Here is a 27,867-nt window from a genome sequence, read left to right on the forward strand (position 1 = left end):
TTTAAGGGGTGTGGTTTGCTCTCCGGTTCAGGTTTCTGAGGATTAAAGGTATATTAAAAGCAGTTCTCAGACTGGTCGAATCACCTTGCAACAGGTATCAGGAATCAGAACGGTAAACAAAATGTATTTTCATTTTCTGTGTTCATTTTTAGAAATTCACAGTACAACAAATGCTGTATCTTGGAAATAAAATTTCCAAATGTGTAGTTTTAATCCAGATTCAAAGTTTAAAAAAAAAAAAAAACCCTGAGCATAGGTATTCCAAATTCCAAACATAAAATCTGTATAAAAACCATGGAGTCATAGAATGAGGAAATGTTAAAATATTTTGTGGTACATGAATACAGTTCCACAAACTGAAACATTTCACTTCCTTCAAAATTTTATATAAATGTAATGATAGTTTCATGTGAGTTTTATATACAGAATTAAAGAATTTTGCTCTCCCTCAGAACTGCTGAATCTCTTTCAGCCTTCAAGAAGGGTCTACAAATCCATCTTTTTCAGACACGCCTCCCTAGTGAACTCCTAGCGTTTATTCATATTTATTCATTAACAATTTTATGACAATTTTAGAGCCTGCAACTCAAGTAGCGTGCACCAGCCAAAAGGCAGCAAAAAAGCTGTGCTATGAAAATTTTGTGTGTGCATCTAAATCTTTTCATCTATTGTGAAAAGCACTTTTGCTTACTACATGCATGTCATTTTTTTTATAAAAACATGACACATCCATAAAAGAATGTGTAATTCCATTCACATTACTTCAGAGCAAGGTGCTATGAAGAACTAATAAAAATGTTAACTGGTTCACTGTGAACCTTTTTAGTTCCAAAGGTTTTAGGAGAAATATCTAATGTAGAGCATGGCTAAAACCCAAAGATATACTGAAAAGAGTTAAAAACCCTCCTCAAGCTTAATTCACAAGAAACACAATGATGTACACATGTTTAATGGTTATAATATTTAAAGGTAATGTTCAACAAATTAATGAAAAATTCATGTTGAAGCAGATCTCAACATCATGTCATACAGGTCTGACCACACTTCAAAAAGAGAAGGAAGTTGGTTGGTAATAAATAATACTATCCTGTACAAAACATGTATTCAGATGACTTGATTTTCAAAACATGGATAAATGTCCTTGAGGGGAAATTTACAGTCAAGCTTTCACAGGCATTTCAAATTCATTTCTCTAAGGTAGAATGATTAAAAAGGCACCAGTACTGATTACAGTACATCAAAAAGGACTAAACACCTCGGCTGTCAATTTCCGTTTAATTCATGTTTTCTTTTCTTTTTTTTGTCTTTTTTGGCCTTCTTCTCTTCACTTGCTTCTGGAGCCTCTGCTTCCTTTTTCCTCTTCCGACCCTTTTCAGGCCTGTCCAAGTCAGCAGCCTCCTCCTGCACTACCGTGTGTTCGTCCTCCACGTCGCTCTCTTTTGAAGGCTTCTTGTGCTTCTTTAGCTTCCTGTCTGTGTAGTGTTGAGCCTCCTTTCCATCCCCAGCTCCAGTGTCCAGGTGCTCTTCATAACTGGAAGTTGTGACCCCTCCCGTTTCCTCCTTATCCATGGACCGCCTCTTTTTCTTTTTCCCACCTGTGCTCCTGCTGCTCTGTTCATGCTCCTTTTCCTCATGCTCCTCCCCATCAGGGGAACCAATGCAATCCTCCGTTTCCTCTTTACCTACGTCTTTGTCCTTATTTTTACTTTTCTTCTTCTTCTTTTTCTTCAAAATCTCATGTTTCGTATCAATGGCGTCCAAACTGTCTTCGGACGTGCTGGGGGTAGTGGTGGGGTTGCGCTTCTCCTCACGTTCATTCTTCAACTGGGCCATCCTCTGAGCAAAGTACTCCTGCATGGTGAGAGTACTGGTGACCGTGTTGACTGTGACCTCTACCTCTGAACAAGGAGTCTCATTCTCCTCCTCCTCCAACTCCTTTTCGCCTTGGGAATCCTGGCCATTGCTCTGTTTTGAAATGAAAAAGCAAAAAACAGAAGAGTCAGTCATCAGAGAGTGAATGTTCTTCCGGAACCAGAAATTTAAGGTATGCTGTTATAGAATATTCTCAATACAAATCAAGGTTTCAGAGTCTAGAGGCCTGATTCACTACTATCAACAATATCTTTGCCTGGGAACACATTTCAAATACAACACAACAAACCATCACTAAAATTAACAGCATGATACGTTGGATAAAATACTTCACTGTATTTCAGACAGTTCCATTTAATACAAAGTACTTTTACAGGTCTTTCCCACTTTCGCAAAAAATTGGTATAAAAGTTGAGAATCTTTGACAGCCCATCATAAAGAAAGAATTGCAAGAAAGGAGAAAAACTTCTGTGAGGTTCCAGTTGCTTTCAAGTAGTATATAACATTTGCAAGGACGGACACGGACACACACTTGCTGAAAGCACTTGTCCCAAGCGGGATCGCGGTGAGCCGGAGCCTAACCCAGCAACACAGGGCGCAAGGCTGGATGGGGAGGAGACACACCCAGGACGGGACACCAGTCCATCACAAGGCACCCCAAGCAGGACTCAAACCCCAGACCCACTAGAGAGCAGGCCCTGGTCAAACCCGCTGCGCCACTGTGCCTCCCTTCATTTGCAAGTAACAGTGGGTTAATTGTAAAACCTTTCAGAGAATAAAACCCCAAGCATTTGATGTAAAGGGTACCAGAGAAAAGAGAATTAGAAGAAAAAAATTCTGCCAATATAGAAAAGCCTTCACTGTGAGTGGACCTCAGATTTGTAGAGGTTATCTTATGTAAATTACAGAAACTCAATTAACTGCAGTAGTGTTTAAAAAACATAGGACAAAATACAAATACAGGGAAGACTTTTTTTGGGGGGGGGGGGGGAAATCAACTGTCTTTGGTGATGAAGCTTACAACCAATCAAGCTCATGGTTTTAGAAAGTAAATAATACTGGTAAAATATAACTCAGGTATAAAAAGCCACTGCTTTTTGGGGAGAGGAAAAGAATATAAGTATTATGTATGTTTCGCTTATACACATCTGTAATGCAACCTTTGGGTATTTAAATTTATTCACTTGGCAGACGTTTTTCTCCAAAGCGACTCACAATGGATAATATGTAGCGCTACTAGCCCACACGCTTTATTCACTAAGGTGATTTACACTGCTAGATACACTACTTACACTGGGTCACTCATCCATACATCAGTGGAACACACTCTCTCTGTGACACTCACACACTACAGGGGAACCTGAACAGCATGTCTTTGGACTTTAGGAGGAAACCGGAGCACCCGAAAGAAAGCCACACAGACACGGGAAGAACATGCAAACGCCACACAGACTGAGCAGGGATTGAACCCACGTTCTCTCACACCACCCAGGCGCTGTGAGACAGCAGCGCTACTCACTGTGCCACTGTGCCACCCATATTCATATTCATGCTCCATTTGAATGACTGTTTCATACATCAGTGGCATTTCATGTGACATTAGTATTAGCATATTCTTTATTGTAATGTATTTTTTTTCTAGTTTTTAATAGGCAGCAGCTTAATTTACACACTGCAGTTGGTATTTCACGCATACAGTAAACAATATACGGGGTATCGTTAAAGAAACTAGCTAAAACTATTGGCCATTTGGAACTGTCCCTATAACGCCCATGCTCCTTTGGGTACTATTTCCAACCACAAAGATGCAACTGTCACTCAGCACCACAGTTGGTTCTGTTTCAACAGTGGAAAACCCAAGAAAGACACTCGCAGAGTAAGTGAGAAAAGGCAGGAGTAAGTAAAGATTGATATTTGTTACAGGAAAAGAGATGGTCTCGGTGACTCTAAAGGACCGCTCATATGGATTGTTCTGTATTCTCTGTATTCTATGAAAACACTTTGTCATCCATACCAACGGTCTCATCCGTCTTCATTTTCCTAATGGCCTACTCAATGCATAATGATTCACTATGAAGAATATCCAGTTCGAAGACCACACAACACAATACACTGCCTGTAATGTCCACGAGACCCTGCTGAAAATGGTACCCTAAAGCCATTATGTACAAACAACGGCCCTCAACTTCCCCCTTTAAGATCACAAAAGTATTGGTGCTGAGGTGTACTTTAACACCAACTCCAATTCTATAGCTCATAATGAACTTCATGGTCCCATAAAAAATTGCCATATAAATGCTTTAAATGGCTCAACGTTACGCAATACCCTTACCTAGAGCTAATTTATGAATTCTAAATTGAGTGCAAAAATAAACTTCGCAATTTTGTTACAAAGTGCAGACCAAAAATATCAGTTACAAACTAGCAGGTTAACATACAAATAAACGTGTTAGTGTTTACAAGACCGGACTTTGAGCTATTTTAACAACTGTCCCAGAAAACATTATTTCTGTAAAATGGCTACATTCTCCCAAGCCATCTCACAACTCACATTTAACATATTGTTAAAAAGTGTATTAAACTCGGTGTTTTGAAGGAACGCAGCAGGGAAGAATGGAGAGCGGGGAGAACACAGAACGTCGAGCACTTTGGTTCTGGCAGTGGCACAGGGTCAGAACCAAGAGTGTAACAAGATGCAGCAAGGATTTTGCTTTCAATTAAGAGCTGGAGGCCATCTGAGAGAAGCGCCTGAGATTACTCTGAGGAGAGGAGTGCCAAAATCCAAGGAAATGGCAATTTTGTGCACAGTCTGTCACTGGTCAGCCCGAGGTGGTCTATTAGGGTTATCTGCAATGTGGCTGGAAGAAGTGCTGTACACAGCATTCCTGCTGCTGCTGAGCTGTACTGTCATTCTGCTTATACTACAGTACACATGTAGCCTCTTGGTCCCATGCTCCGTGTGTACTGTAGTGTACTGTGGTCCAGCAGGGCAGGTCAAGTCATGTCTCCAAAATCAGAGAACCATTTTTTAACAAAATAAAAGGTCAACAAGAGATTCAAATTATCTATATTGACATCTAACAACTTCCTGATACTGCGCTGTCCGTTTTGACCAACAGCCGGATATGAACCCAAGGCTTGAATTCTGAAAGTGCAAAATAAAGACTTGACCCCAAAAAAGGCCACTCTAAATTTGAAACTATGCTATGCTATAAACTAAAGCTACTTTTGGAGGTAAAATTGCAAACTTTTTTGTTTAATTGTTTTTGAACATTTTCTTTTAGATGCCCTAACTTTTAATCTACTTAGTTGCAATGAAGAGCACAGGTGTGAAAAGATGTTAGATTTGGTTTCTGACGGAGCTTCCCAGCCAATCTTGAGAGTCTCTAGTGCTTCACTTCACCGCTGCTCTCAAACCTTTGTGAAAGGAACTGTGTATCCCACAGGTCTTTACCCACTCCTTTTGGGCCACAGAAACTCTGCCGGAGGTGTACAGGCAAGTGTATGGTGTGTGTGTGTGTGTGTGTGTGTGTTGGGGGGGGATAGATCTGGTCTCTTACAAACTGAGCTGGCTGGCTAACACCCCATCCCATCTCCCCCCACCCACACCCAACCTCCTCCTCACGGCACCGCGCTCCAGGAAGGGGATACGCTCCCGGCACCGCGTGCGGCTCCGAGATAAGGCTCCTTCAGAGGGAGAGACTGTGGGCTATCAGCCCTTCCTGCTCCGCTCTCCTGGCAGGGGCCCGCGGAGTGGCGAGCGCAGGGCCGAGCAGGAGCAGCCAGGGAGGGACTCCAAGAAAACATGGGGGACTCCGAAAGAACTGGACACTCCCATACCCTGTCTCCACTCCAAGCATATTTATACACGAAGACACTGTGGGAGACACCGAGGCCGGTGTAGCTACAGCAGCCGGGGCTGTCTCCTCCCGCTACCAGGGCCTACACACACTTCCACTGACCAGCTCGTCCCCAACAGCCGTGCTACTTACTTCTACAACCAGGGAAGTACAGCGAGTAATGACCAATAACAGCCTATAAGAAACAATTTCAATATGCATGAAAACATTTACTCATAATACTTGTACTCATATACTGTATATAAACCAACCAAAACATGTACATTGGTGGCTCCAGACATAGTGCTGACAGTTGAAAGGTTCAAATCCCATATCCTGCTGCAATACCCTTGACCAAGGTACTTACCCTGAATTGCTACAGTAATACCCAGGTGTATACAGAGGCAAATCACTGCTTAGTTTATTTGGAACAGCTAGTGGTGTAGTGGTTAGAGCTACAGCTGTTGGACTCAAAGGTCGCAGGTTCAAGGCTCACCTACAGTTGTAATACTCTTGAGCAAGGTACTTACCATAAACTCCTCCAGTAAGATTACCCAGCTGTATAAATGGGTAAATAATTGTAAAATACCTTAGCATTGTCAGTAGCTTTCGAGAAAAGCACCAGCTAAATAAATATGTTTTTTTAAAAAGAAAAAAACTCATAGTACAAGCAAAATGAGAACATTCTGGTCCCACAATACAGACATAACTGTAGTTTAAAAAAAAATTACATATATATGCACAAACATGTAAACAGTGGCCAATATATCAAACCAAAACCTCCTATGGATCAACAAGATATGAATGATTGATGGGGAATATCAAGCTCCTTGCACATTTTAATTATGATAAGCTGCCGCAGATATTTCAAAGATGGCTAAATCACCTCCCAAATTACAAGACCGTTGAAGCAGAAACAATAAAAGAGGTCAATAAAATAAAATATTAATGACAGATTGATTCTGGCACGTGATATTTGACGTGCACCGATTTCTCTTGTCTTCAAAGAGTCAGATGCAGGCAAAGGGTCAGACCGACTGAATTTGAACAGTTTAAAAAATAAATTTTAAAAAAAACCTAATTTTCCCCTCTAAGATTCAATCTGTTTCACATTCACATTTAACCCAAGTATCCTTTAGAAAACTGCCCTGCTACAGATACACTCAACTAAAGGCTTTTAATTAAGATACACACAAGTACAGCCAGAAGACCAAAGAATGTGTTTCAGGTATACACAAGTAGTAAAACAAAAGCTGATTTTGCTAGAATTTCAGAAAATGAATGGCTCCCAAAATGTGAAACTATGCTATACTATAAACTAAAGCTATGTTTGGAGGTAAATCCCACAAAGGACTGACCCAATGTTTCTCCAGAGGGTTAAACTGTGGTCTGCTCACCAAGCACCACGCTGCTCTGTCACACTACTGGGCCATCTGCCAATAGTATACACCAAATATTGGTGACTGCGTTCAGTGCACAGGAAAGTCCCTCATTGTCCTGCCACTATTATAAATTTAGCCGCGGATGTGCATTATAGATCATAACCACGACCCATGTAACAGCACCCAAGATGTTAAGTAAGCAGGTAAATATCCTTCATATCACTGTAAGCTCACGTAACTAAGAGACTACTTATTGTTATCATAGTGCAGACAACAACAACAACAACAATAATAGAACAGGCCTGCTATTCATTACAATTCGTGCAATATACAGTGCCAGGTACAAGGTCAAGATTATTATGAGCTGAATCGTCTCCAGGGATGAGTTTGCATTCTGCATGACTGCAAAAAATATTTGGCATGTGACATTTTGATTTTTTCATCATTATTTTATTTGGCAGCAACAGCTCATCAAAGTGACAAGATGTGTTTTTACCGAGGGATATCAAACGGTAAAATATCTCATTTAAGGTATAAAACTTCCCAACTTGTGCAATTTTTACTGTATAAAAAAAATATACTAAATACATTGCAAAAACACAGTTCTGTTAAAATGGACTCCTGCTCCAGTTTAACACAGTGCAAAAAGGAAGTGTGTTTTCATGGCTACATTACCATTTTACACTTGTATTCATGAGTAACAAACAGAAAAAACAATATGTATATGCAGTGTACCCGTTCTACGTCTGCCTTCCCTCCTCTAACCCCAAGGGCTTAGGTGTCCCATCCATGATAGAAGATATAACATTTATTTTCCTCCGTGTGATTTATTGGAATAAAAAGCTGTGATTAAATGCAACCTGGAGCCACAAAACAGCCGAGGAATTGCAGATCTTCAGGCGGTTAGCTTTACCCTCCGCTAATTACCCGCCGCAGCATTCCTGCCTCAGCCTGTAACTAAGAGACGGCGATCTCTGCGCTAATCTGTACGTGTCTGGGAGCTGCCGGGCCCGGGAGCTGTCGAGTGACTGCCAGAGGGGGGTGTCACTGGCGGGATTCGAGTTTCAGCAGCAGCAGCAGCAGCAGCAGCAGCAACAGGCCTGTCAACAGCACCCCTCTCTTTTTTTTTTTTTTTTTTTTTTTTTTTAAGAGGCAGCGCTTTGTTTGAGGCAATTAGATGCTATCGGAGATCAATTTGGAGCGCCGACTTCACAACAAACATCTCATTCAGCGGGACAGGAGGACTGCCACGTTGCCACCTGCCAAACCTCTGAGCGCATCAGGACAACCCCTTCCTGGAATTTACTACCATGACTAAAATTACTACTGAACAAACTGTATAATAAGGACTTAAAAAAGAAATTAAACATAGCTGGTTCTGCTTAATTTGTAGTTCTATATAAAAAGCTACACTGAAATAATTAACACATGGTGTAGCTTAGCAGAGGCAGTTATTATAGTGCATTATGACACCTGAATAAAATATGCTCTCGAACAATGTCAGCAAGTTCTTATTTCATGACCTGCTTGGCTTCTCAGTCCATGGCAAAAGCATGGAGGTCAGAGGGTGGAAAGGGTTGACTGGTCAATAGCAGGGAGGGGGGGAACCACCTGGCACAGACAGAACAGGACATCACAAAGCCACATGGGCCTGCCTTGTTCTCGGTATCCTCCAGCAAGCAAGCCTCCCACTTAGAAATTAAACCATCTCTGCAAGAGCAAACAGAAGGAATGAGGAACAACGAAGGAGAGCTGAAAGTTAGAAAGATGTCAGATACCACTGAAGCAGCTGTCAAAAACAGCTGCCATTCAAATGATCAGTCTTTCATAAAATATGTCATTTTTCGGTGCACTCCAGCATCATCTTCACGCTGGCTCTACTGTTGTTCCTCAATTTGGCTTTGCTCAGTTGACACACGCCCCCCCACCCCAATTAAGCCAAAGGTGAAAGTGTGTGACCCCAAATGAACTACTGGTGCATATAAAGCAGGAAGAAAGAGTGCCCGGCGTCACCTACGATTTTGTGTATTGCAGGGCCGGGCGGCTCCCCCAACCCACGCACTGCGGGCCACGAGGGGCTCTTGTTCCCCACCAGTGGGGATCTACGCAGACACACCATTCTTCACCCGCTGGCGCGTGGGCAGAGCGCACCCCCAACAGGTGCTGCCCGCTCACCCTGCTTCCTTTGTGCTTGTGTGCGAGTGGGTGTGAGAGGGGTCTCAGGGGTCACACCAGCCCCGGCCTGCGCGCCCCTTCCAGCCCGACCCAAACCTGTCACCTTACCCCATTCGTAACCACCCATTCATCAACCGCACACATTAACATGGGGAGACATACTGAAAAGGGTCCGATCTATTAAAAAATAAATAAAATAATAATAACTCAGCAAATCTGCTTTGTCATTATGGTCCAGGTATCACTCCATTATACAAGCTCAACCACATGCATCTGCCTTTTTTTTTTTTTTTTTTTTTTTAAAGAATTAAAAGCCTTATTCATAGTCCTTCTTTCACACTCACTGACAAAGTAAATTAACAGCAGCGTAACAGTACCTAGTACCTTGCACTTGTCTCAGAAATGATATTCTGTTAGGAAAGGTGAGCTAAAACAGGCCGACTCACGTGCCTGTGAGAACTGGAAGACTTACTCGTGATGAAAGTGTGCGCTGACAGATAAACCCATTCAATATTTTTAAGGAGGTACTTTTTCCAAAGTACCACATACTAATTAATTTTTCAAAAGAAAAATCTATGCAGACTTTGTTCAATCATTTCTTATATGTTTGGCAACTGCTGCTGGGTTTGGCACGATCACAAATCATAGGGTGTGACCTTTCTGCATTCACTTTTACACGCAGACTACACGTTTTTACATGACATTTTTACAAGAGAAAAGAAACTGCAAGCAGAAAAACCGTCACATCATTTTAATTTTGGGGTACAGCGAAACAAAAAAAGTTTGAACATCCCTGATCGGTGTAAATGGTAGCGAACACGTTTCGTGTTCTGCCCTCTCCAACCCCAGCTACACTTTGTTTACTAATCAGGATGGCATGTTGCCTACACGCTCCTGTACGTTCACAGCGCAACAGGAGCACAGGTGCGTCAGTCTGCAACACAATGAAATGTTTTACTAAGAAAATGTTTGGCAACAGGTTGCTTAGAAACATTTCTGCCATTCGGTAACAAACCTAGTCGGCTGGAGGATCAGCACATCGAAACAAAACCGAACGTAACATTCATACAACCATTCCGATTGGGAAAAAGTACCTGCTTATGAACTCTGAGCTGCTGCAAAGCTCAAATGTTATAAAGCAGCAAAACGGCTGTATTCGATGTGCTTGCGACGTAGCGATCGGTGTCGACGTTTGGTGAACAACTAGGTGCCACCGGACACTAGTGTATACTCTGTAAAGGGCACGCGTTCATGTGGAATGATTCACTTATCAAAAAATTCCTAAAGACGCAAAACAGTTGTCTGAAAACATATTTTCAAACCGACAAAAAGTAGAAAGGCTGGCAGAAAGAAAAAGGTCTCTACGATACACCTTTCATGCAAACGGCAGCTTTAAAAAATGACTAACTTTCCTTGATGTATGAATTGGGTGGGAGACCATTTATCAGCGGACCCGGTTCCTCACCCGCTCGGGTCCCCCGATGTCGCGGGCCATGTCGTTCCCCTTTGACTGATTAATTAGCCAATCAGGGGACATTTTTCACCGGGAGGCAGGATGGTTTATTTCAGCTAATGCCGGCTCTCTAACAGAGACACATTAGAGCCAACTCGGCTGTTTCGGCCTGCCAGCGTGGCCAGGCCGAGGGGAAGGGAGATAAATCAAACACACTCCCCGCGGCTCCCTAACTAAACCCCCGAGGAGAGCGACGGCCAGGGGCGCCGCTCGCCCGCCCCATGAGCGGGAGTGCGGAGCGTCGCCAACCGCCTTCGTTTAAAAGTGCCCGACTCTTTGATTTCCAGCTGCTCATCATCCATCTTGCAGTGAGTAATTGTGTGGTGGCAGAAAAGACAACAGCGCTAGCAGGCGTGGGCATGTTGATGGATCGCGGCGAGATCTATTGATAGCTAGCTGCTTGGGCAAAGGGGCGGCTGCTGGACGGAAAGTCGTTTAATAATGTTTACCGAATTTATTTTCTCGGAGGGAGGGGGGAATAAACAAAGGGGAAGAGGGAAGAATTCGTCTTTTTGGCTGAGAGGGACAGGGAGGTCTATCAGTTGTCCACCTTTTAATTGCACACTGAAAGAGTATTTAGCTTAATCTTTTTATTAATTACTCATAAAAATCCGCCGTTAAGAGGCCCAGGTGAGGAAACTGCATAAACTATAACCGACAGCCTTTGTCAAGCCCTGGCATATGGGGAGACGTGGGTTTCATTTAAGAAATGATTTAAAAAGAGCTCCACACAATAAATAACTCTGACCTGGAGTAGTGAGTACAAACTGCACCTGCCTCCCTGAAATTGCTCACTAAGCGCAACATGCTACTAACCAGTTTTAGGCAAAAACAACACACATGCCTTTGCCCAATAATGTTTAAATAAAAATGGCAATACATTGAACACAGACACTTCAGAGCAAATAGGGAAAGTTCGTGGCCTGTGGTACAGCTTCCCTGCATAAATCACTTACACGTAGACAGACTGCACCCATAATACTACACCAAGGAATATAAACTGTTCTGCACATATACTGCTTTTTATTTGAGTCCATTTTCCACAGAAAATGTATATCTGAATTTAAAATAATTCTTATTATGCAAGATGTTTTTGAAGAAAGTACTGTACTATATACAAATGAGCCAATGTGATTCCTGCCCACTAAGTGAGAGTCACAACTCACTTAAAGTGACAGAATACCCACCAGTCTATCCAGTTTCAATAACGATCTGGAGCAAGGTCGTGGTAAATCAGAGCCTGTCCCGGAAACAGCGGGCACAAGGCTGACGCGGTACACCCCACACAGGACACCAGTCCATCACTGGACAGAATACACATCAAATATATGGGCAACAAACAAGAACCCCTCAGAACATACAGCAGTGGCATTCCAAAAATCTGACACCCAAGGGGTGGGTTACAGGTACATATTTATTTATAGTATATGGTACTGTAAGTGTTTTCTTCTATTAAAACACATGCATTGTTGCCTCCCTCTACTACATTCCATTCACTGCACTATAATTAACACACTGCATCAGGAAAAATTACCTAAATACAGGTAACTGTTACTATCATATCAGCTACATAAAACAAACCCAAATAAGGACAAAAAGTAAAATACTAAATTATTTGACAAGAAGGGTAAAATAAACAGAAAATATAGTAGATAAAGCATTGCTTACACTTGTTCCACATCCTCAACCTCCAAGAAGCTTCCAGTTGCTCTTTGTAAACTTTATGGACATGAAGTATACCTCAGCTTTCATATTTCCCTGCTCTAGTTAAGTTTTTCAACAAGTTTGTTGCTTGTTGGGATTTGGGATTAATCTGGGATTCAAACAAATTTAAAGCTATTTGTTAACTTTTACTTGTACGGTTAACAAGTAACTTTAAATGCTGACCAAAAAGAACTTAAGAAAAATCCAATCCAAGAAAAAGATAAAAAGCTGTCTGCTTGGTTTTCACTTGTCTACTTTTCTCACATTATACTACATTAATGTTTTCTATTGTTTCTCATTAATAAAAAATCCCAGTTACATGTTGTTTCAGCACATGCAACACTTTTCCAGTCTATATTAGTGTCATATAGAGGTGACCCTTTGTATGTATCAGTTACCCAGCAAGTGAAGTAAACCCAAGTAAATGTTATAGTGGGTTTGTATCCAGCATGAACCAAGGGATGGACAGTATCGTCTATATTTCTTCCTTGATACAGAAAAAGGCTGAAGGTTCAGCACCTCTGTCTCACCCACAACTAATCTTGGATTGCCCTTCCGACCATTTTGGAATGTAGAAGGAAAGGAAAGAGAGAGATTTGGTAGTGCTGTGTGGGCAAAGTTGAGTTGTAAATGAAATGCAGAGCAATAGTGGGATCTCTTCTGAGATTGGCTATTGGAGTTTGGTCTTTCGGTGGGCAGAAGCAAACCCATGGTCACTGAGCTGCCTAAGTGGTTATCAGGGAGTGTTTTTACCAGCGATAAGTCAGTCAGGAAGCAGAGCTCCACAGAGGAAGGAAACTCAACAGAGGGGCTGGCCATGGGGTACCGACTCGTGAGGGGGAAGGTGAAAAAATGTTTAAAAAACAGAAGGATACTTGCAAACTTCATCCAGACTGAACCCACAAAAATAAATCTGTTCCCTACCCTGGGTACAAAACGCAAGTTGCGCAAAACCAAACACTGAACACCATCCCCCTTCTTCACTCCTACTCCAGAGATCCCTGGAGATGCCATTGTGATTCTGTTCAGTGTTTTCGATCTGTTCAACGGCGCTTCTTCTGGAAAGGACTGCAACAAATACAACAAAACGATTTTTTTTCAAAAATTAATGCTTTTGTTTCCAATTTGAATCGACATAGGAGCAGTGGCCATTGTTGCCGCAGCTGGGCTGGGAGCGGAACAGGCCCAGCTCTTAGTGAGAAATATGGATCCCAAAGCCAATTTTTTCCAGAGCCAGGCACCTGGAGAGAAAGGCCAGCATGGTGTTGCTTAACCCCGTCACATCTTACTGGAGAAATAGATGTCCGCTACGTTACATTTTCCATTCTGAGATCTCCCATGTAAACTTCTGGGTAACAACTGGAAAAACCTGAGAGCTAATGGTAATCCACATGAGTATATTATAATGTTTGGCAACTTTAGGAAGCTCCAACAATTTTTAAAGGCTTGTTTCACATTAAACTTGATCTTGTAATAAGTATATGCTTGTTCTCATTACCACTGTTTGCAAACTAGAAAGAACAGGCCATTAAAAAAAAAAAAATTTAAGCATCACAGTCATCGTGATGGTAGTGCTGATATGTGGGGGGGGGGGGGGGGGGGGGGGGGACAGGAGTGAAGAGTTAAATTGCACAGCTCTGCACAAGCACACGACTTTGCAGTAAGAGAAAACCAAAGGCCAAAGAAAATGTTTGTGCATAGCAACACCTCAGAATGCACACAAAAAACATCTCTTGGACGTAAGCTAGATCACAGGTATTGTTCTTCATGTTTACACACACACACACACACACACACACACACACACACACTTCGTATGAAAAGATGGTCATTGTATTACAAACAAAACTATAAATCTCACAGAGCAGATTTCTCCTGTAAGGGTAAACACAAGAGTCACCTATCACCACCTGCTCTTTTTTAAACAAAATTTTATATTAAACCATATTTACAGTAAGACATTTACTCTGAATAAACAGAGGTGCTTAGCAACAAAACCACCGGAGAAATAGAAGTAGCATCACAAAACACCTGGAAAAGTTTGCCTTAACCAACAAGAATGTTCTAAAATTATTTCTGAATACAACATGGTTCCAACTGTCTAACAATCAGAAATTCCAGTGAACTAGAATTTTTTTTCCTTCACAGGATATAGTTTGCTTCTCAAAAACTGAAAAATATTAATCAGCAAAATTACCAGTTCAGATTTCAGGTATTCTTAAATGTGAGACAGGACTGTACTACAGACTGGAGTGGTACAGGAAGAAGTAGGATTGAAACCTGGGTCTAGCGAGCCAATGAACTATCTACTGAACTTATGTTTCTTTGACATCTACTGTCCCACAAGCATAAGAACTACACATTGCTAGCTCCATTACTCTCTTAAAAAGATGCCATATTAATTAATGCCCTGTACATTTACTAACTGGGGTAACAATTTCAGGAGGTCTGCCCTCCTGAACAATATTACAGTCACATTTAGGAGAACCATAACATGGGGGTTTTTAAAAAAAATTTAAAAAAAAAAAAACATTTTTGTGTTGTCTACGGGTTAACAATGGAATAGCAATATTTTACTACCTTCCACTCAATAAGACGTCCCATAATAAATAATGAAAGGAAGAGAAAAATTTAATTTATCAGTCATCCAAAGTGAGCAGAAGAGAAAACTTTCCTGGGCTGCAAGAGTCATCATATTAGATGTGAGCACCTCATCCCTTAAAAAATTGCTGGGGGGCTCAAACCTGTTCTAGATCCTATTGGCACACTAAACTACCTAAAGAGGCTGCAGCCGAAAAAAGTCTAAGTGGTAATCTGTTAAAGGGATTTCTCCCTTCGCTGTGAACGCTGACCTGCTGGCTCAAGTTGGGCTACACGCAATGACACAGCTAATCTTGACCATGGGCTGCTAGGATGGTCTTCCCTAGGGTGACCCCATGCAGGGAAGAGGGGGGGATTATCACAGGCCCCCATCAGCGTTGATTACACAAATACTCAGAGTAAGCTGGGGTGTCCTGCGGCATGATGACTAGCACCATCATCACCAGTAGTGATTTCCTGCTTTCTGGGCATCTTGCAGTTTTTTCGCATGTGTTGGTTTAGTGTGTGGCTTCGCATGACAGCCATTTAAGGTCACTCTGGCTAAAAGCACGATGGGTCAGAGACTGGTGAGCGCGAAGGCTTAAAAATGAAGTGTGCGCGATTTTAGTGGTTCTGCAGCTACCATCAAGGTTGCCATTTTTTTTTTTTTCCTTCTTAAAGCTGGAACTCTGTGACGAGTTTGGGATCAAGGTGACTTACCTCCTCTTGATCTTTTGATTTCTTCGTCCTTTTCCCAAAGATGCAGGCCAGATCAGTCTCACTGCGGCTAGAAAGGTCCTTTCCTGAAAGGAATCATCCAGACATTTAACAAAAGGCTTACTGAAATTTGATTTTACACTGAAAAATCTAAAGTATGAAAAGAAACTACACGCTTGTAAAAATACAGAAAGACAATCTGTTCTCACAGATGTTGCGACTTGAACTTTATTTAGCATTCAGACCAGATAAAACTTGAACTTACAATATAATAGTGTCACGTACAAAAACAAGCCATACACCACAGAGCCTGGACTGCCAGTGCTAGATTTTGGTCTATTAGACAGTTAGATACATCGATTGTGCCCCAGACTCTGAAGTGCTGAAGCACACTTTGTGAGGTTGCAAGGCTGTGTGAGAAATAGCCAGGAACAACACAGGGCCACGTTCACCCTGTACATGTCAGACTTCAGGGGCAACACTGACTGAGGTCACCATCAGAGCTTCTCAGATGATACAAAAGTTGGGTAGATCAAGGTTGGACAGAGTGATGAGTACAAGCTTCACAGAGAACTGTGCTGGTGCAATCTGAACCAACTGCAGCTCAACAGTGGAAAGGCTAAAGAGATAGTTCTAGACCTCAGGATACCCAGGGATCCACACTGCTGAGTAGCCACTCATGAAGAGGAAGCAAGGGTTGTGTGAAAGTATAGGTACCTTGGGTGTCCCTTCGGCTACAAGTTGAGGCTTTGTACAAGAAAGGCCAGAGTCACATTTACTTTCAGAAGGTTCAGGTCTTTCTGAGTTTGTGAGTCCTAGTAGCACTAGTTCTACCTCTCTATTGTAGGAAGCAGCATCTTCTACACAGATGCATCCTCCAAAAATGGCATTTCTACAGGTGATGCCAACGCATTACGTAAAATAATGAGAAAGGCTCAGTCATGGGAATTAGAAAGGACTCTGCAGGAAGTGGTACAGAGAAGGACTCAAACTCCCAGCTATCATGGACAATGTCCCCCACCCTCCACACACCATCCTGGCTAAACAGAGCAGGACATTCAGCAACAAACTGCTCCGGTTGTGGCTAGTAATTGAGGTCATCCCAGACAACAGCCGTACGAGTCTTACCGTCAAGAGGGGTAGTAACCTCCAAACAGCACTGAGCTGTTGGTGCCATTTTTTAATTATCATTTGCACTATATAAGTATTGCTATTACAAAAACATAACGTTATCATTTGCAGTCATTTTTCTAATAGTGATACTTGTGAGTCCGATATCTTCTGTATTAGGTGTATGTATGCTGCTGTAGCCTTGCACAATGCCCTTCAGGATTTAGACAGTTTTGACCCATGCATCATGTACCTATCTAATGAAAAAGATATATTTTCACCGAGTAAGTGCAGGTCAAAGTGTGACCGCTTGAACTAAATATCGTGTAAGGTCAGGCCTGACTTGGAAGCGAGAAGCTGAGCGCAAATCACATGGCAGCCAAGGCACATGACGTAGCCAGTTGAGGGAAGGCAACAAAGAAAAATAAACCCCCCAAGGTGCCACACCCCACAGCCGCTGTTTTCCAAAGGCCGCTCGCCTCCAGAAGCACACGGCCACCCTGTCTCAGACTGAAGCTGTGTTCGTACAGCTGCATCCTCTTCCGCCAGCCAAGCACCGATAACGCACGTTATTTATTGCTTTTAACTTTTCTTCCCCTCCTTTTTGCTTTAAAGCAGCAGTCGTTTATTACTGAAAACCACAGGACTGGTAAGAACACATCAAAGCACCAACCCTGCAAAATGCACAGATAGCTTGTTGAAAGGGAAGCGTAATCTGCTCTCCAAGTGACAGCCAGGGATTCCATGCCAAACCTGTACAAAACCACCTACTGAGTGTTAAAGTAGTACGGCTGTATGTTCACGTTATGGGACGGCGAGCTGTACCAGAGGCAGAACGGAGGACCACAGGTACGGCGCCGCATCTGCTATCACTATGTCCACAAGTGGCTAGTCCTGCAACCAACAGCCCAGTCGCTGTGCCGTATTATTCCTTTACTCCTCCAGCTGACGCTTTTCTCCAAAGCAGCTTACAAAGGTTAGCCCATTGATACAGCTGGGCAATTCTTACTCTATCAATTCAGGGTAAGTACCTTGCTTAAGGGTAACATAGCAGGACTAGGGTTCCATCCTAAGCCACTGAGTCCAAGGCGGTGCCTCAACCACTATGCTTCTCGCTGCTTGCATATCCAAGAATCTCAGTCATAAACGTATATACCAGTGCACTTTGTAATTATTACAAGTCTGCCTTCTATAAAAAGAAAAACAAAGGCTAACAGTAAGTTCTTTTCAAATAGATTTATTTTTATTGTATGTGTTTAGCAATATTAGACTTAAAAAAGCTTCAAGTCTTATCAGAAAGCTGGCTTACACAGAGTGGGAAAGGCAACCCGTGGAATGCTGTGGGTTCCGGCAACTAAACTTCACATCAAAAGTTCCTGCAGACAGTTGATAAATGTGTAGACAATTAAAAATAGGTTACTGGTTTACGCTGCAGGTATGCAGTGGGCATAGGAGACGCTGGTGCTTTTTCCTCCAGAAAGGACGGCCATCAATCCTGAGCACTGATGGCGCAGAAGCAGGCCAGGGCACGACATCAATAAGAGCTGAGAGCAGAATGCTCTCTGCTGTCAAGGGTCCAGTGCTTCTATTGCCCGGCTGTGCCTGGTTCCGCCGCCCAAACGAAGCACCTGTGTCCCGCACTCCAAAGAGTCCCATTTTTTTTTTTTCTTCATAAAGGAACCGCAGTGACACACATCTGCCTAATTTTGACATTCACAACACACGCACACATTTGGGTGCAAGTATGATCCACATCGATTCTTCATATTGCTTGAGGTGGATCATTTCAGACTCTTCATAAAGGCAGAATTAAATTAACATTTGTAAAATATCCAAGAAGTCAAAAGTCTGAGTACACTTGCTGGACACTTTGAGAGGCATTTTATTAATACGTTGGAACAAAAAACAACCGAACATGTCCTCCCAGTTCTACTGCATCAGTTCCCAGAGATGTAGGACACTCGTGCTTTGCTTTCACTTTGCTGTCCACCTTATCAAACACCCTGGCCAGGTGTACTCACACTTAACTGTACTACATGAAGAATCCACTAACAAATGGTCATAACTCAAGATACACTCATTCCGGTGACAAGAATTTCACATTATAAAGAGGTTCATCTAATCGTTCTACTGGGCTTATCAGTTTTATTTGCATTTTCAAAGACAAAAATTTGATTGCACGTGCCTCCCGTGAGCTGAGCGCACACACAGCGTAAGATATTTACATTCATTCATTCAGTGAACACTTCTTGAAAGTGGCTTCCAATGATTACAATGTAGCGTTCAGCTGACACCTTTACACAAAGTGACTAACAATGCTGAGCACAGCACCCTAAAGTGACTACACTGATCCATCCACTCACACAGCACATACATGCAACACACATACAAACACACTATGGGCCATTGAGATGAAACTCGTGTTTCTGGACTGACTGTGGGAGCAAACTGGGGCACCTGAAGGAACCCCACACGAATGAGGGAAGCACACGCAAGCTCAATATAAACCGTGCGGGGATTAAACCCATGTCCCATGACACAGTCCAAGCGCTGCAAAACACCCGTGCTACGTGCTGCACCACTGTGCCAGCCGTAGCAGTAACTAAAGCCACCACACAGTCTTCCTCGCAGCTATAGTCTGGCTCGCACTGCACTACTCTCCCCGTCTACATTACCCTTGTTTGCAAGTTGGTAAGCTTGGTTATCATGGCCCTGTTTGGACTGTCCAAACCAAGTCTGCTGAGCATCAGTTCGTTTGCACTGTTCTCACTGATTTGTTCTGCTTTTTTTGTACTAAAAGTTGAATTAACATATTAACGAGCATCGTGTGTATGTTCTGTGCGAGTGCTTGTTAAGCGTACGGTACGCAATAGTCACGAAAGAGCTGAACGAGGAGAGGTGGACAGACATACAGCATTACAGGGTCCTTCAGGGTAACGGCCTTATTTTGTTGCGTTATAATTAATGTCAGCTATTGAAGTAATTGTGCCTATTTCAATGGGAGTTGGGATTTTTTAGCATAAATGAGTATCCATTTTTATCCTTACCTCAGAACCAAATTTACCATTGAAACTACAGGTAAAGTTATGAAAATTAACCTTACAATGGGTTTTCCCAAGGAATAAATGACATTTGTAAGACCATGCACTTATTCAGCAGCTAAAAAGGTTATTTTTTTCCCCTACCCTAAACTAGAAATGGGCAAGACTCGTTTTTTGTTTTCTTCAGGTATGTCACATGTAGTGAGTCAGCTGTAAGTGGCAAGTTAAACATTTATATGTGCAAGACTGGGGTACAGTAACAAGGACTCAAAAGGATGGAGTCTTCTGATAAGTATCAAATAATAAAGCTTGAGAACTCTTGAAATCTTGAAATACTACACTATTAATTTAGTTAAAACTAACTATGTTGTTGACATGGGTCAGAACTGCTTTTCAATATGAAATTCAACTCAGAAGCAGCAAAGGTCACACACGTTGGTATTTAACAATTCAGATTTCTATCTTTTATGCCGAGCAGTTCATACGAGCAGCACAATTGATCTTAGTTCAGCGTGACCTTTTCAACCGAAATGTAAACTGCTTCACTAAAGCAAAGCCACTACTAGCCTTAGGAGACACATAACCCACGACTGTTCGTGGGCTTCTCGGTCACCCGTGTCTATCAGCAGACATGCACGGTGGTGGGACACATGGTGGGCAAATGATACACCTGTCTGGCGGACTGCACTTTCACAAGGTTTCATTCTGAAATAAAAACAAGGAAAAACGAAGGCGAGGCAACAGGGTAACAGGTGAACCCTGCGAGCTGTCACTACCAGGGCCGCTTTGCCTTCCAGCAGCGTTGCCCTGTACTCGAGGTGGTTGTCTACACACCCAGCCATGTAGTGGGCCCTAATCAGGAGCCCCATCTTCCCCGCTCTCAGTACGGGACAAGCGGGCAGCAGTTAAGTATACAAGTACAGGCTTGCAACAAAAAGTAGCGTAGCAACGGGAGAGGCAACGAGGAAAAGCCAAAAATCCAGTTATACCGGCTATTTAACTTTCATGTCTAAGGGACAGGAGGAAAAAAGAAGTTTCTGCTTACAATGACATTTAATATCCACGCTAACATTCCCTGCAAACTCTTACATGACCGACCATTTATCACAGCATACAAGTTGTACGAAGCGGACGTTCAACTTATGCCTCTTTACAGGAAGTACACAACAATTTAAATCCAGGCACGATCAGAGTCGATAAAGGACCGATTTAAGTGTCATTATCAATTGCTTGGTTAAAAGGTCTGAATTTTCTCCACAAAGTTCAAAATAAGACGAGCGCCGCTGACATCGCCTGTTGCCCGTTCTTTATCAGCATGTTCTTCCCGTGGTGCAACCATTTGACGGTTCAGATGAAACTGCACGTCATGTACTGCACACATACGCTCCGTTTACGCACTTAATGCTTCCCACTAAGAATCCCATTAACAGGACTCTTGTGCAATTATTAAATTCCTTTCTGCCTAATTGAGCAAGGGGAGCTCTATGCATGTTACATAACATTTATAAAGACAAAACGAAACCACCACATGCAAACGCAGACCCTTTGGAACCACCGTCAGGTTGCTCTCCATCATACCCCTGAGCAGCGTTGCTTCAACTGCTTCCCAAGACACCCGAACACAGACCTGGTCAACACCAACCAGTAGGACTCCCAACAGCTGTATAGTTTAAATAACAGTGGTAGCGGTAATAACAATAGTCTGATGATGATGATGATAATAATAATAATAATAATAATAATAATAATAATAATAATAATAATACCCAGACATTAATTGTAAAGAAAGGGCCGCTAAACTCAATTCAGACCTATTCCCTCACCAAGCTCCCGTCGCCTTCCAGTCCTTCACCAGCTGCCACTTGTTATCCATCCGTTTACCCATTTGTGTGCAATATGTGCGCTAGAACAGTGGTACTGGACAAACAAGTTGCGCTTTGGGAATCAGCTGTACCCAAGACCTCTGTGGAGAAACACAGTTTTGTTTGTTCCAAGTTGAACATCACTTTGGAGAAAAGCGTCTGCCAAACACATGACCGTAGATGTAATCATGATCCATAGTCAACACAGAGCAAGAGCTAAAAGAAGGAATCTGCTGTGCCTGGCCTGTGGAATCTGAACAGGAAATCGTCAAGGGTTAGTGCATCATGGCCTGGGTGGACCCTCTTCCTTTGTCTCCCAGGAGCAGAGCGTTCCATAGAGCTACATTTGGGCCGGTGAACAGCAACGCTGTCCTGTTCAACGCATCGGAGTCGTGACTTTTCGTTATGCCAACTCCAAGCGAACTAGGAGTAGCATGAGCTCGGGAATGACCAAAGCCCACTATGCACCGAACGAGCGACCGAGCTGCTCACACAGGAAACAGGAAGTCCTGTTGCGCAGCACACTGAACCCCAGGTGAAGGGTGCCCGCTAATCTCCTCAGTACTTTGGATCTCGCTTCAGAAAAGTCAACATTCATTTATACTTGACCCAAATCTCATTCCCAGAAAAACACTTTCTGGTAGAAATCAAAACTGTACCGCTTAAGCAGGAAACCTAAGACAACAGTCGAGAGATTTAATAGCATCGGGTGAAAGTTATGCAATGGTTGTTATGGTAGCAAGTTTCAGCTTCCAAGGAAACATAATCGTTAGTAAAGCTTTGAACTGCGTATTGTTTCCGTTAACACTAAACCTCAGCGTGGAGTTCAACAGGTGACAAGTGGGCTCAAGGAGATCGCTGACATTTTCAGGCCTTGTGGACTTTATGCTGTACCTCTGTAGGAGAGACACACACACACACACACACACACACACACACACACACACACACACACACACCTAATCTGTGGATTTCTCTCCTCAAAAATACCAGGGAATCCCCTGCTTTGGGCACCCATGAACCAAGGGTCATAACCCACATTTTCACAAACATTTATAGACAACACTTACCACTCCTTAGTTCTTCTGTCTTTTATCATTTATTTTACTGTTGTCTTTTCATATCATTTCATTGGTTTACTTTATTGATGTTTCACCGTTGGATTTTTAATTCATCAAATTGTTTTTAAATTTGTTTCACCGCACTCTATATATCTTTTCCTCTGAAACAACTTTTAAAAACACTATACAACTTTATTATGATGACTGTCTATTGTGTCAGACCAACACAAATGTCTTTCAGGTTCCTTTCTTTCACTTGGACCACGAGACTGAATCCTCCAGAGCTCTGGGCTGACTAGTTCAACTTCTCTCTCTCTCTCAGGAACTTTGCGTATGCGACTTTGTGCTTTCATCTAGTTCACTCTCTGCAGCAATTAGGACATTAGAAACTGTAAACTTTTTCATATTCAAGGAGAAAAACAACTTCCAAAGTCTTCCCGAGTTTCTCATTAATTAACAGTGGGCCTTAATGAGGGCATTAGCGCATCTCTACAGCACAACTACGAGGGCTGCGGCCGGACACAAACTTGAGGGTGTGATTTAAGCCCAAGTCAAGCATAAGACCCACATCACCCATCTGTAACGCGTCTGATTGAGCTGACAACTGCACAGAAACCAGAAAATGTCCACATCACTGGTGTACATTAACATACAGATCAGTACAGGGAGTCTACTATGAAATGAAACCCAACTACAGCTTCATGGTAAGCCAAAATTAATTTCACAGTGTCCCCTATTGAACTGTCACATAACAGCTCTGCAAATGAGCTGTCACTGTGGAAGTCATCAAAAAGCACATCTTTCATGTTGCTGGCAGGGGGTGGGGACTCTGACCTTTGGTAAATTTCATATAGTGAACCCGCTTTCTGGACGTCTTCGACTTCTCTTCCAGGCTAAAACTCTTCTTTTCCTCAGCTACACATTCTGAAACACAAACATCATGCAGCAAAAGTTATTATAGATTAAAATTATCATGGATGAAAATCTCTTCCACATTACAGATGTGGATACATAACCAATACAGTACTTTTTTTTAAAATTTGATATAGCTAAATCTCGGTCATATAATCTGGATTTATGAATGAGTGCTTAATGCATCAATTAACACACATTAAGAACAGACTAAGACTTTAAATGGTTAAATTAAAAATTCTTAAGTGAGATGGATAAAATCAAAAAGTTAGCGCTCCAGTAGAAAACCTGATGCTGATGAAAGGAGAATACTTTTGAAAAACATCTTCAAAAAGTACATTTAAAAATAGGATACTTCTGTGTTTTGTGGGTTTACAGGACATTTAAATTGAATAGTATTTCTACAGCAAAAGGATGTTTTTCCCTTAAAAACACATCAACAATGCATTGAAAATGAATAGAACTTAGACATTCAACACTATGAAAATACAACAAAAAAATTAAATGAACTGCACAATAATGGAAAGAAAAACTACCATGAAAACAAAACTTGCAGCAAGTTAGACAAACCAGATATTCTCTACCTTTGTAAGAATTAGTTGCCCTTTCTTTCCAAGTTTCTACAAACAATTAATGATTTTAGCCACGGTCAAAAAATTGTTTTACACAGCACAGCTTTAAATCACTTGTAACTACACGTGCAATAATAGAAAGGCCTATTTGCATTTACTGCTGTAAAGTACACTGGTTCATATGGTGGAATGTAACAAATTAACTGCACTCCACAATCACGTTTCTGCACCCAGATCTCTCCTTCTGTTGATGTAATGCACTCATTGCATTCTGAGATGCATGTGGCTTTGGAAAAAAAGTGCTTGTTAAATGAATAAATGAACATACTGTAAATGGTCATGGGTTTGAGTCTTATAAGAAATGTGACAATGGCGCCACCTCGTGTCCAATTACACATCACTGCAGCGTAGATAAGATATAAGGAAGTGCATTCTGATCAGCCTTGGTTCCAAACAGCTGCCCATCGTGTGAGGAACAGGCATCTTTAACCAACAAGACGAAAGTACACAAGACTCCGAAGCCCTCGGCTCTAAGTATGAGCCCAGTCATTCTAAACATTGCTGAATACATACTGAATCCTCAACCTGAGAATACACCTGACACTGAAAGAGAAACTTGTTCCGGTCACAATTCCAAAGTCAGTCAATAAAAGCTTATAAATACAGGATGTATTCAACGATTAGGTTCAGTTAAAATATCAGAAATAGCTACAATTAGTTAAAAATTTTAACCTTAAGATACATTAAAGAGGATTAAAATTTTACCAGAAATAAAAAAAAAAAAAAAAAAAAAAAAAAAAAAAGTGTCCACAAACTCTAATCCAATCCCAACTGAAGACCAGTTTTTCCCCCATACGGAGGTGCAACCTTTGCCGTCGTGTGGCCTCTTTCAAAGGTGTCAACAGGCCTCTTTACCGATACTGTTATTACTATAAGAATCACTACTTTGGGATAACAGCTCTAAACACCGTGGAATTAACTTTAGACCTGATCTTATCCCACCCTCCTATGTGGATGCATTCTATTTCAGTGTGATATCTACCGGCTGGCTGCATAAATACATGTCATGTTTGCTCTGCAACAACCAGAACATAAAAGAAATGTAAATGAAATCAAATCAAAAATAAATGTGAAAAATTGTAAAATAAAAAACTATTTCAGTTTATTTTTGTATCTTCAAGAAGTCAACTATATCGTTTGCAACTTCAGGAGCCACTGAATTTTGACATCCAAGACAAGAAATGTGATTTTCACTGGGTGAAGTTTGAATCACATAACAACCAAACTATTTATAACAAGTAACCATTTCATACAACTAATCTAGCAAAGTATTTCTAAAGGTTCAGGCAATCCCAAAAGAGACAGTGGTTTTGTGATCACAGCGCAGAAAGCTGGAAAATTACCACTTTGGCCATGGCAGTTGTTCAGGTCTGCGAGAATCTGGTTGAAATCGTCTTGATGAGCAATCCAGTTGTCCTGAATCGATAGACATACAAAGTGCATTTAAATGGAAGACATAAGAGATCATTCTTGAAGAGATCCATCAGCCTAACATATACACCATTTCCAAAAAAGCTAATAAAAAGCACCCAAAAAAAATAATGGCTGACCACTGACTTTAACTTGAACTTAATCTAGTATATCCATACTTTATTAACACTGTCATGTTGAGTAAAGGAAACTGTTTCCCAAAATATTCCAGAAACATTTAAAACTACATTAATACACTCCTCCATAGGGTTAGAGGTCCTGAGTCTATTCTGAAATTACAGGGCACTTAGCTAGGAGGGTTAACCCCTGGACAGGACGTCATTCTCTCGCAAGGCTTTTCTCCAAACCGGCAGAAATTCACACACTAGAGGCAATTTAGAATCACCGCCAGCTGGATTTGAACCTACAGCTGAACAGCATAGATGCTTTGAGGGTGCCCCACATTAACAGAATAAACCCAAAAATTCCTCAATCATTTTCAACACGAGAAAGACAGCTAAATCCAAAGAAAGACCTTCAACTTCCCATACAGTACCAAACACAGTGACTGTGCACTTGCATCCAAACAAAATACCTCCAGAGAAGGAAGAAAGAAACACATCCTCTCAACCGACCTCGTGGTTAACGTTTGTTCCCAAGCCCAGGGTATTATTCTTCACTTTGACTTTGATATGCTCTGTAGCCCCTTGTTCTTCCTTCCCAAGGCCCTGAGGGACAAACACAAGCAGAACACAGTGATTCACAGTCAGTCAGGGAAACTAGGACAGCTGTCTACAAAACAGTGACCACAGTTAGAAAACATATAAGGTACTTTTACCAGGTTGCCTCTATTTGTTTCTTTTCTACATGTAGTTGATGCCTTTTGTCTAAGATGACTTACATGATCTTCACATGTATTCTTACTGCATCAACAACCCAGGGTAAGAACGTCTGATCAGGAGTAATAAAGCAGGGATTCGAACCCTCGCTCTCAAACCTTCAGAGCGCAAAGCACCAGGGCCGAGCGCTGCAATGCGGCCGCTCACCTTTCCCTTGGACCACCCCATTTTCTCCAACATCTTCTGTCCAAACTTGGACTCATCTTTGGTCCAAGCGCTGTTCCTAGGATCCGCTGACCACTTCTGTCTCCGACGCGCTTTTTAAGAACAAACATTAAAAAGACACATATTTGCCCAATTCGAAAGCACTGCACATGAAATGCTGCCTGAAGCACCTCCACCACTGTGGGAAACACAACATAGCAGAGGTGCTGTGTCTACAGCACGAATTACCTCAGACCAGCTCACCTTGCTTGCACCAAACATGCACTTCTTCATAACTATATTACACAGTTATATATATAGTATATATTTACATATTTAGCACGAATACACAACTAAAATGAACGACTAGTTTGAAAGCAGACTCAGTCAGTGCAAATGGGGAAAGACAGAAATAACTAAACCGCTGTGCGGCCCAACTTGTATTCGCTATGTTCTAGTGAACAAAGAATAAAGGACAATAAAGAAGTGACAGTGGAATGACACGTCAGGGAAATTAGTGGGAAACAAAACCTCCGGCTTCTTCTAGTCTGGAAGTCACTCAGCGATCAAAAATCCATGAATATCACCATTAACCACATTTCACTCTCATAATACTGACAAATTCGGCGCTGATTAAGTCTAAAGTGCGCCACTTTTCGGTATTAAAGTCACTTAGCTCTAGGTTTCGTAAATATAACACAAAATGTAAATAACTGGACACATGGTGAAAAATACCCACGTTCCGCGAGCATCGCCATTTTGGGGTCCTCACAAGCGTTACGTCACTCACGAGTGTCTCAGAGTGTGCCTGTCTTAAAAAAATCGGCAAAGGCAAAATTGCAGTGGGAATTTTTTTTCAACAATCAATAATTATGAAGTAAATCAAATCAAGTATTAATTAAAGACAATTTCTTCTGATTTCTCCGTTGAAAAAATTCCTTGCGTTCTTGAAACACAGGGAGTTTAGGACCGAACACTAACGCCAGAGGGCGGTAACTGCCCTGTTTGCTGCTG

The 27,867-nt window shown here is 41.9% G+C and overlaps 1 protein-coding gene across 1 annotated transcript; it reads right to left on the bottom strand.

The window, feature by feature from the left end:
• Positions 1-516: 516 nt before the first annotated feature.
• On the bottom strand, positions 517-27,632 carry pinx1 (PIN2 (TERF1) interacting telomerase inhibitor 1). Its single transcript, XM_018743875.2, has 7 exons — positions 27,593-27,632; positions 26,857-26,966; positions 26,446-26,538; positions 25,744-25,816; positions 23,691-23,780; positions 15,786-15,868; positions 517-1,965 (listed from the first exon to the last, which is right to left on the bottom strand). Exons 1-7 carry the CDS (start codon positions 27,609-27,611, stop codon positions 1,264-1,266), a joined length of 1,170 nt encoding a protein of 389 aa, XP_018599391.1. The 5' UTR covers positions 27,612-27,632; the 3' UTR covers positions 517-1,263.
• Between the last annotated feature and the right edge of the window lie 235 nt (positions 27,633-27,867).

This window comes from Scleropages formosus, chromosome 1 (genome assembly GCF_900964775.1).
Source record: "Scleropages formosus chromosome 1, fSclFor1.1, whole genome shotgun sequence".
Taxonomy (NCBI): domain Eukaryota; kingdom Metazoa; phylum Chordata; class Actinopteri; order Osteoglossiformes; family Osteoglossidae; genus Scleropages; species Scleropages formosus.

Coding starts and splice junctions, on each gene's coding strand:
- pinx1 (XM_018743875.2), bottom strand. Junction 15,869..23,690: donor CTATATGAAATTTACCAAAG/GTCAGAGTCCCC, acceptor GATTCCTTTCAG/GAAAGGACCTTTCTAGCCGC. Junction 1,966..15,785: donor AATCAAAAGATCAAGAGGAG/GTAAGTCACCTT, acceptor ATTTCAAAACAG/AGCAATGGCCAGGATTCCCA.